The 17,418-nt window shown below is 41.8% G+C and overlaps 1 protein-coding gene across 1 annotated transcript; it reads left to right on the top strand.

The window, feature by feature from the left end:
• Positions 1-9,797: 9,797 nt before the first annotated feature.
• Positions 9,798-10,788, top strand: LOC135108951 (uncharacterized). Its single transcript, XM_064019854.1, has 2 exons — positions 9,798-10,277; positions 10,675-10,788. The coding sequence occupies exons 1-2, from the start codon at positions 9,798-9,800 to the stop codon at positions 10,786-10,788; spliced, it is 594 nt and encodes a 197-aa protein (XP_063875924.1).
• Positions 10,789-17,418: the final 6,630 nt, after the last annotated feature.

Below are 17,418 nucleotides of genomic sequence, written 5' to 3'. Positions count from 1 at the left end.
ATACACAACGTTTGAGTGTTTTCTCTTTTATTCCACAATAAAAAATATTGAATTCTTGAAGAACAGACCTAGTAATGCACAGCATAATGTGAGGCGCCTTCCACTCAGGCCTCCGCTCGTCATGCTGTTAGGTTAATACTCTGTAAAGTGTGCAATCGAACATTAATTCAGTATTTTTTTATTTCTTCAGCGATCCGAAAAAAAAAAAGAAACATTGCACTAGTGAACATGTCCTTCAAGAATTTAATAATGTATATCCTAAGGTCCAGAAAAGTCTGCGTTTTGAAAACGTAGACTTTTATTTTTATCATTTATGCAAGACCATGAAAAGCTGCCGTGCGTTACCAGGTCTGGTCTTCAGGGATTCAGTAGTTTTTATTGTGGGATGGAAGAGAAAAAGAAGTCAAACGTTGTGCATTACTTAGTCTCACTTGGATGTGATTGGTGGTTTCTATTAAGTAAAGTTACACATAAGAAGACTCGTACACAAGGGCGCGCATAAGCACAGCCTTCCAGACAGACCAACAGATCGGTGATATGTAATGCCAAGACATACTCTGTGTGCGAACAATATATGTAACCTAAAACGAAACATGAGAGTTTGGTATTAAAAGACAGAACGTTAAGAGTTTGGTTAACTTCCGGTAAAATTCAAATAGCTTCGTAAACATAGGTAGGGAAATTCAGGCCCAGTGTGTCAAGACTATGGATTCCGATGAGACACTGAATACTCTGTTTGCATGCGATCACTCGTGTATGTATGTATGTATGTATGTATGTATGTATGTATGTATGTATGTATGTATAGCCAAGGAGTCAGTGTGTGTGTGTGTGTGTGTGTGTGTGTGTGTGTGTGTGTGTGTGTGTGTGTGTGTAATGGGCACCTCAAATTCTGAGTTAAAACCTGATAAAATTTAACAGGTAAGCCAGAATCCGTCACCAGGTTGACGCAATTAAATCTGTATCCCGAATGAAACGTTCTACCGGATGTTTTTAGGACGGGGCTGAAATTCCTACACACGTGATAAAGAAAGATCCAAAGTCCCTTCAGGTTTAGCGGTGGAGCATCGCTTTGGTGTCTCTGAAAAAGCCAACGCACCCGAACGTTATATGCAAGTGAGAGGTGAGTGATATACACTAATGACACACATGGGTAAGGCCACAGGTCACGAATCAGAAGGCAATGTGACCTGTTTGTAGGGGAGAAAATATCTTGTAATTACTGTCAGTTTGCATCACGACCATGCACTGCACAGGATTTTCGAAATTCTCTCACTCCTACTCTGTCCACCTCCCTAATTCAAGAGTTACGAGTATTCTCAGTCTTTTATCCTTTTCACTGGTAAACTCTGGAACTCCCTTCATGCTTTTGTATTTCCCGCTCTCTATGACCTGAATTCTTTCATGAGGGAGGTCTCAAGACACTCTTCCAGCATTGGATAATCGTTTTGGCCCTTCCTCTTTTAGAGACTGGCAACTTCATGGGCCTTTTATATAAATTTTGTCTGTCCAGTATCCCTCTCATATATAAAAGAGCCACAATGGACCTCAAACTTGAATAAGCATCAATATACTACAGAATCTGTAGCTGTGCCAACAAGGTATAGGAGTCTCACAGGGACTATTTTCAAAGGCCACAGAGAGAATTAGTCGGGTTTTCATTGGTGTTTCTCTCAGAGTACTATATTTCTTTCTTCATGGACTCCCCGGGCACTATGCAATGTCTAATCTAACAAATACATGTCTTCACCACCACCACCATTACCGCCACTGCTTTCGACCGTCACAGAGGACGCCTCAACACACCACGACTGTAAGGCTCGCTTTATATGAACGGTGCTTTATTCATATGGTAAGATGATGGTAGGGTGACAGGAAACCATACCTTTTGACGCCCTACTGTACGAAAAAAAAGAAGAAAAAATGTTTGTGTGAAGTTATTGGTGCGGTAAAGCTTATTGGTAAGTATAGTATGGTATGGTATGGTGGAGTGCAGTTCATTGGTATAAACATGGTTCGTGTGGAGTTTATTGATAAGGTAGGACGGCCGTGTGGTAGCGTCCAGAACACATTTTTTTTTTTTTACGCACTACAGTATGGAAAAAAAAAAATAATAATAATGATAAATAAAATGTCATTCGTGTGAAGTGAGCCTGAGGGAGTGTTGAGTGGAGGGATGATCGGAGTCACAACACGTCTTGCCTGTGACCTCCACTGTCTGTATGGCCGCTGGGTGATCATCAGCGTCTGGTTCTTCCCTTACTACAAAGTTTACTTCTCTTAAGGTAAAGCCTGAATTTTCGTGACTCTAATGAGTCGCGCAGAGAATGTTGAATCCACCAGACCCGAGTATTTTTTTTTCCTGAGTTATGTTGAAAGTGTGGTGTTACAGGCACATGGCCCCGTATTACACTCACGAGTATTGATTTTAAAATGCTAATAATGAACATTTCAGTAAACAATAAATAAATGAAAATTGAATAAAAAGTCTGGATAGGGAAAGCGCCACTTGCTACATACGTACATAAATCTATTTATATATTTAATCTATTCCGATTAAAGTGCGCAACGTGTTTGCTCAGGTCACAGGCACACACCACGCGTGCTTGGCTGTAGCGCCGTGACGCGCGATGGAGAACAGCAGAGATGAACCAAGGCTGTGCTGGTTTAACCCTTAGGCTGCTGATGACGATGGGACACTTGTCACTTTGAGGGAACGTAGACGACTTGATTCAGTGAAAATGAAATTAGAGGCACTGAAAGATTCCATCCCGGCAGACGCAGGGTCGAGACTGACCGGCGCACTACCATTATGGACAAGACATTTGCACATTGTTAGTCTGTCGTTGCATCTTACTGGATTTACATTGACCTTACATGTGTGTTTGTGTTTGTGTGTGTGTGTGTGTGTGTGTGTGTGTGTATCGGTACACAAGAAGGTGGGCATTCTGTCTCAAAAATACCAAGAGTCTTCGACGCAGTCTTTCCTTAATTATTAACCAGAGAACTCAGTCCTGACATTTACATACAATGGAAAGAGTAATAATGAAGGAAAAATAAGGGAGAAGCAAAACTTATCGTCTCGGAGCAGCCTTTAGGGTGGAGACTGCCGCTCTCCTCAGCCGCTGACAGCCGACCTGCGGTGCTGAAACGCAATGACCATATTCCTCTCCGCTCTGGGCAATGACGCCCTCGTGGTGCAGGCGCCGGAGTTCAGCTGTTACTGTTTTTCTTAGTAGCTGATGAGCAGTGCCGCCACACACCTGCCTCATCGCGACGCTGTGAGGACGGTAGTGGTTTACATGCATGAAGAAGGTGTCACGACACCACAATTTTTCTATCCTCTTTATTGTTTAATTTTCAAAATTAAGATGAAGATACCTGGGAACATAACATGGTCAATTACTGCCAGTAAAGGATTGACATTCTGTATCACAGTCCTTACAAAAAACAAAGTTCCTAAAAGAGACTCCTTTTTGGGCTCAGTCTTGCAACACAAATACGTATATAGGTACACATTGCATAAGAACATCAGAAAATAAGGGAAGCTGCAAGAACCCATCAGGTCTACACGTGGTAGTCCCCGTATGAAACATACCTATTTCCACTATCATCCCCATCCAAAGTATCTAATTTGTCTAATCTTTTAAAGCACCCTAATGACTCAACACTAACAACATCTTTACTGAATCCATTCCATTCATCTACCACTACTTGAGAACCATTTTCCTTCCTACCTCTTTTTTAAACCCAAGTTTTTCAAGCTTGAACTCATTATTTCTTGTTCTATTCTGCTACAGAGACTGCAGCGACGAAAGTAAGTGACCTCATGTACCATTTTTATCGAAGAGGGGGACAAGAATGCAGGCAGAAGTACGTAGTAGCACACAGGAGCAGTGGGAAACGTCAGAATTTAAGAGGATTAGTGGAGACTGCAGAAAAGTGTGACCGGCACAAAGCTCTGTTGACTGTCGAGCTGACGTCACGCAACAAAGCCTGACTTACAAAGATGAAACCTAGCGTCATGACAGTGGCGATGGCAGCGTGAATGGGTGTACGTATATCAAATATTATAACATAAATACCACAACCTGCGTAAGCGGTAATGGTTTACTTGTTACAACGAGGACATAAGACTGGGAATTTTACAGGTCCTGTTTACAAGATGTGCTTCAAGAGTATGACATACGCGTGCAAAAAGAAAAGGAAAGAAAACTGAAGCAAGGTGTCATGAGGCCTTAAGTCCCCTCGCCTGAACCCACCGCACGCCTCCTGACCCCTTGTGAGTGACTGGCGGGACGTTACGTGTAGTGCTGCTCTGTGTCGCTAGATGTGTCGGGCAGGACTCTGCTGCTGCAGTTCTTGTGAGCGCTTTGGCTGTGCTGCATCAGGTGTCACCTTCTCACACCAGCGACAGATGGATGCGACAAGTTAAGAATATATATATATATATATATATATATATATATATATATATATATATATATATATATATATATATATATATATATATATATATATATATATATATATATATATATATATATATATATATATATATATATATATATATATATATATATATATATATATATATATATATATATATATATATATATATATATATATATATATATATATATATATATATATATATATATGTGTGTGTGTGTGTGTGTGTGTGTGTGTGTGTGTGTGTGTGTGTGTGTGTGTGTGTGTGTGTGTGTGTGTGTGTGTGTGTGTGTGTGTGTGTGTGTGTGTGTGTGTGTGTGTGCGTGTATGTGTGTATAACAAGGGAAGCAGCAAGAAGCCGTCAGACCTACGTATTATTTTTATGGATCATTTTCATCCATAAATTTGTTAAGAACGTAAGAAAACAAGGGAAGCTGCAAGAAGCCGACAGACCTACACGTGGCAGTTCTTGGATGAAACGTATCTACTAACTTGCATATATCATCCTCATCGATAAATTTTTATGGATGCGACAAACAAGCAACAACGAACTTCTCTTCTGTTTGCCTTTACTTTTCGTATTCTTAAATATTTTGGCGCTACTGTTCGGGCGACTTCTAACCGGCTCTGTTGGAAGGTAGGGTGGGGGGAAGTTTCATGAGTGTTTACATGTTTAGTTCAAATTAATGTTTACGAAAGCCTAAAATGCTTAAAAGTACGTGCTTTTAGTTTTCTCAGCACACTCGATGTAAATGATAAGAAACTCCCAAGAGATCACAGTGGTTATGACATCCTTACTCACCTCAAGATTCCCCAGTTCTTTGTCAATTCATTAACATTTCGTAACCTGAGAGTACGGTATGTGATGTATAATGGGTTGAGGAGCGGCTGGGTAACAATGTGAAGGGATGTGACCAATGATGGGAAGGGAAGGCTGTGGTGCAGAAAAAGAGGCGTTCTTGGTGGACTGAGGATGTGTGTAGGCTGGGCAAGGTGGGCAAGGTGTGTCCCGACCATTCACATCTTGGAAGAAGTGAAAGCACGTGATCATTCTGGTGCAAGCAATGAAATATAAGTCAGCTGTGGATACCGAGGTGCGGGGAAGGAAAGGTCGCATAGGCAAGACAAAAATGGCAACAGTGGGACAAATAAACACCTTAGAATACTCGTATCAACTGAACGCAAGGCTAACATCACTGTGGCGTAAGACACAATTTTGGGCTCAGCTTCCACATCGAGGTGACTTCAATCCCTCTCGTATACAAAGTCTGGGACAGGTTTTGCATAAAGGGACTTTATTCAGCTTGACAGATTCTATGATCAACTCCAAAAGGGAGTTATGCATACACGTTCAGACACAGACGGACAGACGAACAGATAGACGGACAGAAGTAAAGATAGACGAACACACACACAAACACACACACACACACACACACACACACACGCACACACACACAGAAGGCAGACTCGTAGGTTGAGGTTCACAAAGACACACCGCAGCAAACACAATGGCCAAGACTGGCAGGGAGCGTCCACATCACTAGACACGCCCACAGTTCACACACTGCCTCACACAGAGCCTCCCTCCAACATTGAGGACACATATAGACTCACTCGGTGATAATGAAGGATAATGCCACCGCTACACAAGTCTTTTTAAATACATTCATCTGGAGGAAAAGAAATATACAATATATGACTATGACATGACAAGAAAGCTACACAGCGTACTAATGTACAAACAGGCAGGCGACAATGTACAGCTGTACACTCGCGCATCACGAGGCGCAGTGTGGCGCTGCGCGGCGCCGCACGCTTTGCGGCACTATCTGTAGTGCGCGGCGCGCAGCGTGGCCAGCCAGCACGCCACCAACACCAGCACGCTGCTGCCCGCCACGCTGGAGCGCCCGCCAGCCGCGTCCTCGCTGGCCACACTCTCACTATCCACGCCTTGCTCTCTTGGGTCTGAGGACTCGTGTTCATCTTTGTCTCCACCTTCACTTTCCTCCTCCTCCCCTTTCTCCTCTCCCCCCTTTTCTATCTCCAGGTTTGTCTGCTCTATGTAGCTCGCGACACACTCCTCCACGATCTTGAGCGGCCCGATGCAGCCCAGCAGCACGTCGTGGAAGTCCGACAGTCGGAACAGACTGCCCAGGGCGTTCTGCGCCTTCTGCCGCAGTTCCTTGATCTTGATCTCCCCCACCTTGTACGCGCACGCCTGCCCCGGCCACGTGATGTACCTGTTGACTTCTCCCTGGAAGGATGGTCAGTGTTTAGCTGCAAAGCAGGACCATAGTGAGAGAAGGTTGGGAAAGATAAGAAAGGTGCGAGATTTTGGAAGCTCTAATGGAGACTTGCTTGACAGTGTTCCACTGAAGGTCTTAAGGCTGCTATGTTCAGGGCTGAAAGCACGGAAGGCTTACTGATGAAGGCAAAAACTACACAGCGTGCAATGTCCCATTGGAGGAAATTGCATTACCACAATAGACCGAACGGAGTCTGGCTGCTTGGCTAGCGCCAGGCTGCCACACCCTCACTATGTCCAGACTTCACTCCACATCATTTACTCATACTTTGTTTTATTATATTCTGATAAAAAAAAAAAAAAAAAAATAAAAAATCCAGTGTTAGATGCCAGTAAGAGTAACTTTCAGCATAAACAAAAAATGTCATTCCTTCGTCTGCTATATATTAGAAAGTGTGTCACTTTTCTCCACACCGCGTGGCACTTTGTCCAGCTGTTTCCAGGCCACGGTCTTCCAGTGAGAGATGTGAGTACTGAGTGGCTTTTACTGTACTGGCCTCTACTTTATTCGTTTATAACTCTTCCAAACAGCGCGGGAAGGGTGGAGCGTGGGGACGGACGACTGTCTCAGTTTATATTACAGCGATGAGACCAGAGTGGAAGAAAGTTTCTATCCCTCCAAAGCTTAAAGGTCCAGCGGATGAACGCAGCATGTGGATAACGTACAAGCGAGGTCTAAAGGTGGAGACAATGTTTGTGAGGAGAAAATTAGCCGATTTAGTATTCGCTCTCGATACATTGTAGACAAAGACGTGTAATAGCTTGATAAGCAACGGAATGTTGTGGTGCACTACTACTAATAATAATTAATACTACTAACTCAATACTAAATTTTTTTTTTTTTTTCAAAATTGACATACATTTCAGTGCTCAATTATTTGTTCTTTAAAGTCTTCCACAGGGAAATAGATAGTCGAAGTAACATCATCCCTGCAACCATGGCTTGATTTCAAAACGTGATGAAATCTGAATAACGTGAATTCTCAAACACGAACGCTGAAAGGGACGAGACAGGGCCTATATATTTAACAAATTAAACTAATACAAGTACATCATTAAGTCTGGATGAGAACGAAACGTGATTAGTGAATCCGTAGAATTTTGACCACAAAATCGGCACGCGGGACCAGCGTGCGCCGTCCCTCCCTGTACGGCACCAGTCAGTGTTGCCAACTGTAGGGACATGTCCCTAAACGTAGGGACTTTTAGCTAATTTTGATGGCCGTAGGGACGTAGGGACGCCCAGGAAAATTTCTTTTAAACGTAGGAACTTTTGAGGAATCATCGATATTTTATATAATTCCATGTAACACACACACACACACACACACACAGACGCACACACACTAAAATTTGTTGGTATTACTACTGCATACTAAGGTATGTAAAAGTTCCTCATTCACTATTTTTTTTTTTTTTCTTCAATGATCTTACTACAAAATGGGAAATCAGATCAGCTGTTTCGGGCAGACTGTTTACTTGTAAGTTGTACCTGTACAATACCTGGGTGAGGAGTGAGGTGTGTAGGTAAGGCATAAGCATTGTGTTAGATGCCTTTCGAACCCTCACGGGCCTCACCCTCACTCAGCGCAATGGAGACGGGCCTAAGCACACCTAAGAAAGTAAGGAAAATGAGAGGAGACTTAACAGAAAACAAATCTCTACCCAGAAAACAGCGGGTTCCGTTCTTAGTGGCTACAGGTAACATTCTTAAGGGTAATTATTTAGTTTATCTTGGCGTACCTTTTTCGATATAAAGACGTTAGATTCTTGGGTAAAATCTTATGCTTTTTCTTTTGGAGTTATTTTTTGGGGGGGAGGTAAACTGTAGAAAAATGCATTTTTTTTCCCATTTGTACTCTAAGCCCAAAAAATTGCTTATAAACGAAAAAAAAAAAAAAAATGACATAAAAACTAAACCAATTTTACTTCCTGCATCAGCAGCAGCTTTTAGTAAAATTTTAACAATGAATAAAATAGGAAAACCTAACCTAACCTATTGTCGTTGTTACTCCCCAAACACACATACACACACACACACGCACCTACACCCAAGCACTCACGCACATCCCCACATGCACGCACGCACAAGTACCCACGCGCCTGTGGGAGCGCACATGAACTGTGAGAGGGTAGTAGATGCAGGCGAGAGGCCTGTGTTTACATGAAAAACTACCGCTGACCCAGCACAGTGGGTCTGGCGCTGGGAATAACAACAACAACTCTCGTGGGAAGCGAGGCCAGACCAGGACAAAAACAAAGTATCTCTGGTGAGCGGAGGCCGTGTGCTCAGCGATCTCCGCCTTCAGGAAGCCTCCCGTCATGCTGGGGTCACACATCTGCGATTCGGCTCTGCGACTGGCCGTGATCATGAAAATGGTCAGTCTAGACGAATCGCCACAAAAATTCTGCGATTGTGTGCGAATTTTTACAAATCGTGAACCACGTCATGTCCAGCGAACCTCCGTAGTATAATCACAGTACCATTACGATTATTGCAGTTCAGTCGAGATACAGCCGCCGTGGGGGTCTCAGCCTACTGCGATGTATTCTAGCACTTGCTGTTGCAACTAACTGCGAAAACCTGCGTTGTCACCACGATTATTGCAAGTCCCAAAGATTGTCTCTCGCATGCCTTTCGCTTGCCTCTCGTTTGCATGTCGACTATGCAATGAATGTACTGCGACAGTCTGCGTCCCCTGTCCAGGTATATAGGTTCCCTCCTGCCTCAGCACAGCCACAGTGCCCAATCTACTCCCGCAGGATCAGCAGCATTGAACCATGAGCCTCATCGACTTAATTGACAGTGATGTGATGGAAAATCCTCAACTAGCCAACGCTATTCTGGAATTTGAGAAAAGCCACCTATTGACCCTTGCCGCTGTTGCATAGGTAGTAAAGAACAGGAAGAAGAAAAGCCCCGAAGTGTTTGGGTTCGGGGATACATCACACATTCGGGTCACCCACGAACATTATGCCAATCTTATGTGGGAGTTGGCTGAGGAGGACCCCATATTATACAAAAAATTTCACGCGCATGAACGAGGAAGTGTTTAGCGAAATTGTTGATCGTGTTCGTTCCTTCAATGAGAAATCTAGGACGTTCTGGAGAGAGCCTTTGGACCCAGGCCTACGTGTTGCAATAACCCTCAGATTTCTAGCGACAGGGAATTCCTACAAGAGTCTGGGCTTTGCATTCGGTGTGGGTCCCAGCACCATTTCCCTTGTTGTTCCAGAGACCTGCCGAGCAATTGTTGCTGCATATGGCGATGAAGTCATGCAAGTGCCTGACACAACAAAAGGGTGGAAGGAAGTTGCCCGTGGGTTCCATGAGCGCTGGAATTTCCCACATACCCTGGGTGCAATAGATGGGAAACACATCAGAATCAAGAACCCAGATTTCAGTGGCTCCCACTATCATAACTACAAGAAGTTCTCGGTGGTCCTACTTGCTGTTGTTGATTCTGACTACAAATTCCTGTTCATAGATGTGGGAGCAATTAGATCGTGGGAGGTGGTAACACTTGACTAGGTTGACCTAAAACCTCCACTGCCTGTAGGGTGGCCAGAGTTTGCGGCTCCTGTACAGCATGTGCTGGTGATGGTGGTGTTGTGGGGCTGGGTGAAGCTTCAGTTTTCAGTGAGGATCTTTTCATAGTCTTCATGGCACTCTTCATAGTAATTTGAAGGCCACGTGTACTGCACTAGCACGAGCGTGTAGTGGCATGTGGCGTGAGGTGTTGTCGAGAGTGGACGCAAAGTGTCGCCACGTGGTCGTATTTGAGGGCGGTTGCACTACGCATGCGTTGAGTTGAGCTGCAGCAGCATCGCCAGCTGTCGCAGTTGCCAGATTCGGCAGCGCCTCGTCACGATGCCACTGCGGTTAATGCAGTGAGGTCGCTGTGCACTTGCAGGTGCCTGCGAGTAGGCTGAGACTGTACAACGAACTGGGGGACATTAACCGTCGGCGCCTCCGTCACCGACCCCTCCGGCATCCCGAGGGTACTTGGAGTGTATTACAGGACTAGATGGTCTACAGCGAACTAGTTTGACATCTGCAAGTGGAAGCGTCCCGAATGCCACACAGCAGCGGGCCTTGCGCACAGCAGCGCACCGGCCCGAGGGACGCCTGGGCCCCCAGAAAACTCTACGGATGTTGAATACCATCCTTCACCAACAAACCTTGGCAGAGACCAATGGTGACCACCGCAACCAACCTAGCCGGTGATTCAGAGCCACAATGCCCCTCCTGCACACCCCTGCCGGCTCTTTCACATCCTGGCCACCGCAGGAGCAACATCGTCGAGAGTGATGTACTCCAACTTAAGGCATGAATCCTCCGTGGGGGACAGGGAGGATGCACCCCCGGCATATCCGGGGGAATTAACGGCCTAGAAGTGTAGAATGTACACGTGTCCAACCCAACACCAGAAGGTAGAGGTGTCGGGGGGTAAAGACATGCCATGCCATTGGCTGATCGGATAGATCCGATAGAACGTAGATTAGCAGTGGGGGACGGCAACCCCTAAGAACTCGCCGGTCCCACGTTACCCAATGGTGGAGCATAAGTCATTATTATCACTATTATTGCTATTATTTTTGTTATTATTACTGATCATTATTATTATTATTATTATTATTATTATTATTATTATTATTATTATTATTATTACTATTATTAAATATTATCATAATAATTATTATTGTTATTATTGATAATTATCATTGCTGATATTGTCATTATTATTATTATCATTATTACTATTATTATTATTATTATTATTATTATTATTATTATTATTATTATTATTATTATCATTATTATTATTGTTATTATTAGTGTCATTATTATTTTATTATTATTATTATTATTATTATTATCATTATTATTATTATTACTATTATTATTATTATTATTGTGACTCCAGGTTTCAAGGTGTTTATTATGAGCGCTTTAAATTAATATCCTTTCGTTACTTCGTTTTTTTTTTTTTTTTTTTTTTTTTTTTTGAGAATCGATTTATTTATTGTTTCAGCACGAAGAATTCCAAAGGTGACTTGCCGAAGTCAAGAATAATCCCTATCGTTCTCAATGTAATGCATGCAACTCTACACTGATAGCTGGTTACAGTGAACTATTGAAACATTTCAAGCGATAGTCCCATAAGGAGGCTGTCAGGAATATGAAAAAAAAAAAAAAAAACAGCCATCTGTCGGAGGGTACTTTGAAAGTAGTAGGCCTAGATTGCAAAAATCTAACTTGGATAATGATGTCAAGAAACTGGAGATTATTATAAGTGGTGTTTTTTCAGAACATGACATTTCTATAAGCACAATGGATCACTTAGTGGAAGCTTTGAAGATAGGTATCCCGGATTCAGAAATTGTTAAAGGCACGCTTACATAGAACAAAATGTTCAAGCATTGTGAAAAATGTAACTGCAAAAGCAGAGAAGAGCAAACTGATAGAAATACTGAAAAATAACAAGTTTTCCATTTTGGTAGATGAAAGCACTGACATATCTAGAGTAAAGATCATAGCTGTATTGGCTAGGTATTTCTGATGATGAAAGTAAAGTTGTAACTCAACTTTTGGAATGCATTTCTCATGACGCAGTAAGTAGTACAGCTGAAGCTCAATCTAAAGCAAGTTATGCTTTGTAGAAAAGGGAATACCTTTACATAATATCATTGCTATGGTACCTGACAATGCAAGTGTTTTAGTTGGGAAAAAACAACTCTCTGATGACGAAGTTAGAGGCAGATGCAGATAAGGGTTTCTTTGCAATTAGGTGCATACGTAATTTCGTTGCATAGTGTTGCAAGTAAGGCTCTGACAAATTCACCCAGAAATGTGGAAGATTTTGTTCGCAACATTGCCAAATATTTCAGTCATAGCTCAAAAAGACAGACAGAACTTAGAGAGCCTCAGGAATTTCTATCTGCTGAGCAACTGAAAATGATGAGGCTTGATGACTCAAGGTGGCTAGTATTGCAACATTGCATTGAACGGATTCTAAATCAGTAAAAGGTTTTGAAATTACTTTTTTTTTTTTCTTTCAAGCCCGGAGTGAAGATAAAGTGCTTTCAGCTGAGATGATTATGAGAGAATTCTGAAATATGTGTTAGGATATTTCAATCAAATGAATGCTCTGTTTCAGAGTAAAGGCAGCTTGATATCTATCATACAAGAAGAAAGCATTAGAAAGACAAGGATAATTTGTCGGAATATCATCAAGCCACAGTTTCTTAATGATTTGTCAAAGATTGAACCTGACAATGAGAATCACCTACTTCTTGATCAAATTGGTCTAGGTCGAGAGTGTGAAGAAATTTTGTCATCTCTTGAGGTTGATGAAAGTAATCAGCATTTCAAGAAGAGGTGCCTCTCCTTTTATCAGACTGCAATCGTTGAGCTCAACAAAAGATTGTCCATCTTTGATCCCCTGTTTCAAGAAATGAAGTTCCTATCCCCTAAATTTGCACTAATGTTCATTCCAGGAGAATTTTGCCTAATCTAGATAACTTGATAATGAAGTATGGGTATATGGTAGACTCGCAGTCTGATATTTAACGAGAGTGGTCTGATTTGGTAGCATATTTCAGTACTGAAGAACGCAACCGGCTTCTTAAGAAAAGCTGTGAAGAGTTTTGGGTATATCTTTCTAAACTGCAAAAGTTTTTCAGATGAAATTGTATTTAAGAATATTGCCTGTCTAGCAAAGCTGATCCTGACTTTGCCCCATTTAAATGCAGAAACTGAGAGCATCTTTTCCATAATGTCAGATGCCAAAACGAAAAAAAGAGAGAGAATGGGACCAGAATTACTAGATTCTTTGTTGTTCACCAACTCAAATATGAATTCAAAGGACAAGAACTGTATTGATTTTACAAAGAGACTGGAGATTTTTTTCTCGTGTTTTTGTAGCCTGCAGCTCCCTGCTTCTTAAAAAAAAAAAAGTTACGTAAAGATTTGGCTTTATTTTTAGAAAATGCTTCTTACTCTGTGTGGCAAATAATTTTTCCAGTTATATCTTTTAACAAGAAAGGATGGGACATGAATTATTAGTAAATATGTTGTTTTTCAACCTCATCCAAGCTAAAGAATTGTATTAATTTAATGAACAGTTTGTGAAGAAGAGATTTTGAGAATATATGCTCAAATAGCTTTTTTTTTCTTTTATCAAAAAGTATTTATCATGTGTGCCCCGCTCATTACTAATTAAAATGGGCAGATAATTACCACAAAACGTATATTCTTTACATTAAAACACATATTACATCAATCACCGAAAAACATTTTTTGTGTAAAAAAGAAAAAAAAAAAAGTTGAATTAACATAGGGATAAGCGAAAGTAGGGACACTTAGGGACCTTTCGTTACACCTGTAGGGATTTTTAGACCCAAGAGACCATTTTGGATTGGCATCACTGGTACCAATGAGTGTCAGAGTCTGAGAATCGGCGTGCTTTCAGTGTGCATTACCCATCCGTCGCTTTCACAGTTCGAGTCTCAAGTGGAAGAATTTTCCGGGCAAACATGGCTAAGGAAACTAAGCAACGAACATGCACACAATTCAGAAAACAGTGGCTGCAAGATGATATATGCAAGGATTGGATCGCAGAAATTCCTAACGATGAAAAGTGTTCCTTGCAAATACTGTATAACAACATTCAGAACGAAATATTATGACATCAAGGATCACACAAGGAGCAAGAAACACCAAGTGAACAGTGCACCATTTTCTTTCCGACAAGCAAAGATAAGTTTTCGCAAGGTTGAAAAGTCTCGTGATGAGGCTCGAGCTGAAGCCTATTTGGTACTTTTCGTTGCTAAACATTGTACCATAAGCTCATGTGATCATCTAGTAGACGTGGTGAAAAAAAAATGTTTCAGTGATAAAACTCCAGCGGAAGTTGCAATGCATAGAACAAAGTGCACTGCAATAGAAAACACACGTTCTAATGCCCCATTTCGTTTCCAAGCTGAAAGAGGACATAGGTGACGGAAAGTATAATATTTTACTGAATGAATCCACAGATATTGCCGTCAATAAATACCTGGGATTAGCTATGCATTACTTAAGTGAACATTCACTAATTTCTACTTTTTTTGCACCTCACACCACTACAAGAATGTGATGCAAACGGCATCGTTGATGCCCTGAAGTCATCTTTACATGCATGTGGACTTAACTTACATAATTAACAGAACATGATTGGTATTGGAACTGACAACGCTAGTGTGATGGAATAAAAAAAAATAATTTACAAGCAACTAAAAGATGAAGTTCCTTATTTAGTGCATATCCGCTGTGTATGTCATACAGTCCAGTTAGCTGTATCACACGCAAGTTTTGTAACCATGCCAAAGAAGCCAGAATTTCTCGCGAGTGAGACCTATAACTGGTTTGCCAGATCCTCCTCGAGGCACATGGTATACAATAACTTATTCAAGCTTATAAATGACGGACAAGAGCCTCTTAAGATTGTACAAGCCTGCCAGACCCATTGGCTATCTATTGCTTCTGCAATGCAAAGAATATGTGGTAAGTGGTTGGAGCTGAAAACGCATTTCAGTTTAACAAGAACGTCCGAAAGGTGTTACAATTCGGAAGTGTTGCATACCATGTACAGTGATGAATTCAGCCATGCCTACATGCTTTTTCTTGTCTGTGTCAAGTGAGGTTCAGAGAGTGAACAAGGCATTTGAATCTAACAACCGCGACCCCTCAAAATGATTTGATGATTTGACACTGCTGATTGAAACTCTAGTAAAGAGTGATACTGTCATCTAACCAGCATCGCATAGATCCCTTCACCTGCAACCTGGATGAGTATGTGCTCCCCAAGCAGCATCTTGGGAACGAAACAGAGAAACTGTTATCAGACTTACCATCAGCATGTGTCTGCAAATCTAGAGGGAAACTTACGGGCACAATGCTCAAATTTTCTGTTAACTCTTATCAAAGAACTTCGCCAAAGGCTCCCGGACAATGTGCGAGTGTTGAAAATCATGTCACTGCAGTGTTGGAAATACTCTGCGTGTGGTAAAAGACTCCGTTGCTTCTCTCTTTAAATTATTAAATGTTAGTGCAGAAGATATTACAAAAAAATTAACTCCAGTAGTTAAATATAACCGTCGTGAAATGGTGTGAAACAAAAGATACTAAAATTTTGGGCCGTTGTTAACGGTTACAAATATGCTTCATACCAAAACCCTTACCATGAGCTGTCATCTGCTGCTCTAACAATTCTAAGTTTGCCACACTCAAAAGCAGAAATTAAATGAGTTTTCAGTCAAATGAATCTCATAAACAGCTAGTTGAGGAATAAAATGCAAACAGACACCACTAATGCAGTGCTCCATGTACGCTATGGGCTGAAGCGGATGTAAAAAACATGTCTTATCATATAACCTCCCAAATGATGTCCTGGATCTTGTAGCCTCAAGTCAAAAGTATTCACATACAAGGACAATTGCAATAGATAAACCTTCAACGTCGTCTGCAGAGGAAAAGACGATGAAGACGATGAAATGCTCTGTGTCATCTTTCAAGATATGTAACTAAAAAGGTAAGATATATATATATATATATATATATATATATATATATATATATATATATATATATATATATATATATATATATATATATATATATATATATATATATATATATATATATATATATATATATATATATATATGGATGCACGAAAAAAAAAAAAAAAAATAGCCGTTTTCTTAGTCATTTACATGGCAGTTAAACCGATTTCTAGCCAGTTTTAGCGTCACTTGGAGCCGATTCTCCTTAGAGTTATATGGCAAGTTTCAATAATGCCAAATGTAGGGTAATTACCCTATGCGTAGGGTAATTCAGCTTTAGATCCTGGTCTGTAGGGCGATTGGGTAATTTTACAGAATCTTAGCAAAACGTAGGATAATTCTGGAATTTAATATTGTGGTGGGACGCTTCGCCCACCATTATATTCCATGGCACGCCCTTTCCCCTGGGACCTGACGCCAGCCTCCGGCCGTCTTGCCTATCGCCACGTGGGAGGTCAGCCTCCCGTTGTCTCCGGACGCCTGCCCTGGCCGTGACCTGACCCAGCCAGCAACCACCCCTACATTCGCAGTCAGTGTCCGCCCAGCCTTTCTGGCGGACATGGAGAATCCGTGTCCGCCTGGGCCTCGGTGGCGGACATGCGACACGCTGGCAGCTTCACATATTCATTATATTGTACAGTTTATTTATCAATATAACGCAACAGCTTTACCACCGTATTTCTTTGGTCATCTATACTCAATACTAGAACTAGATTTTACTAGTACATAGAAATGGTGACCACGATGTAAGGAATCGACGCTACAAGTCCTCCTGGCTCACGTGCCCTGCCTGCTCGTCGCCAGCTATTCCAACTACCTTCATCGCCTCTGGGTAACCTGCCAAGCCGTCACCAACACATTTCTGCTAAGCCGTCACCGACGCAAGCTGCTACGCTACTATATGTCTAAGGTGCTTTCTTCAAGCTGCTTTTTGGGCCTCTTTCAAGCTTTTTATGCCGAGCCTGCCCCGCCAGCCTGTGCCCATACGACTTTAATCCGTCACCGGCGCCATCCCTGCTTCAAGTCTGGAGTTTTAAGCCGTCACCGAC

This window comes from Scylla paramamosain, chromosome 18 (assembly GCF_035594125.1).
Source record: "Scylla paramamosain isolate STU-SP2022 chromosome 18, ASM3559412v1, whole genome shotgun sequence".
NCBI classification, from domain to species: domain Eukaryota; kingdom Metazoa; phylum Arthropoda; class Malacostraca; order Decapoda; family Portunidae; genus Scylla; species Scylla paramamosain.
The sequence above is the reverse complement of the archived record's forward strand: the minus strand, read 5'-3'. Positions and strand labels throughout refer to the sequence as shown.

Coding starts and splice junctions, on each gene's coding strand:
- LOC135108951 (XM_064019854.1), top strand. CDS start 9,798: ATGAACGAGGAAGTGTTTAGCGAAATTGTTGATCGTGTTCGTTCCTTC. Junction 10,278..10,674: donor CAATTAGATCGTGGGAGGTG/GTAACACTTGAC, acceptor GTGCACTTGCAG/GTGCCTGCGAGTAGGCTGAG.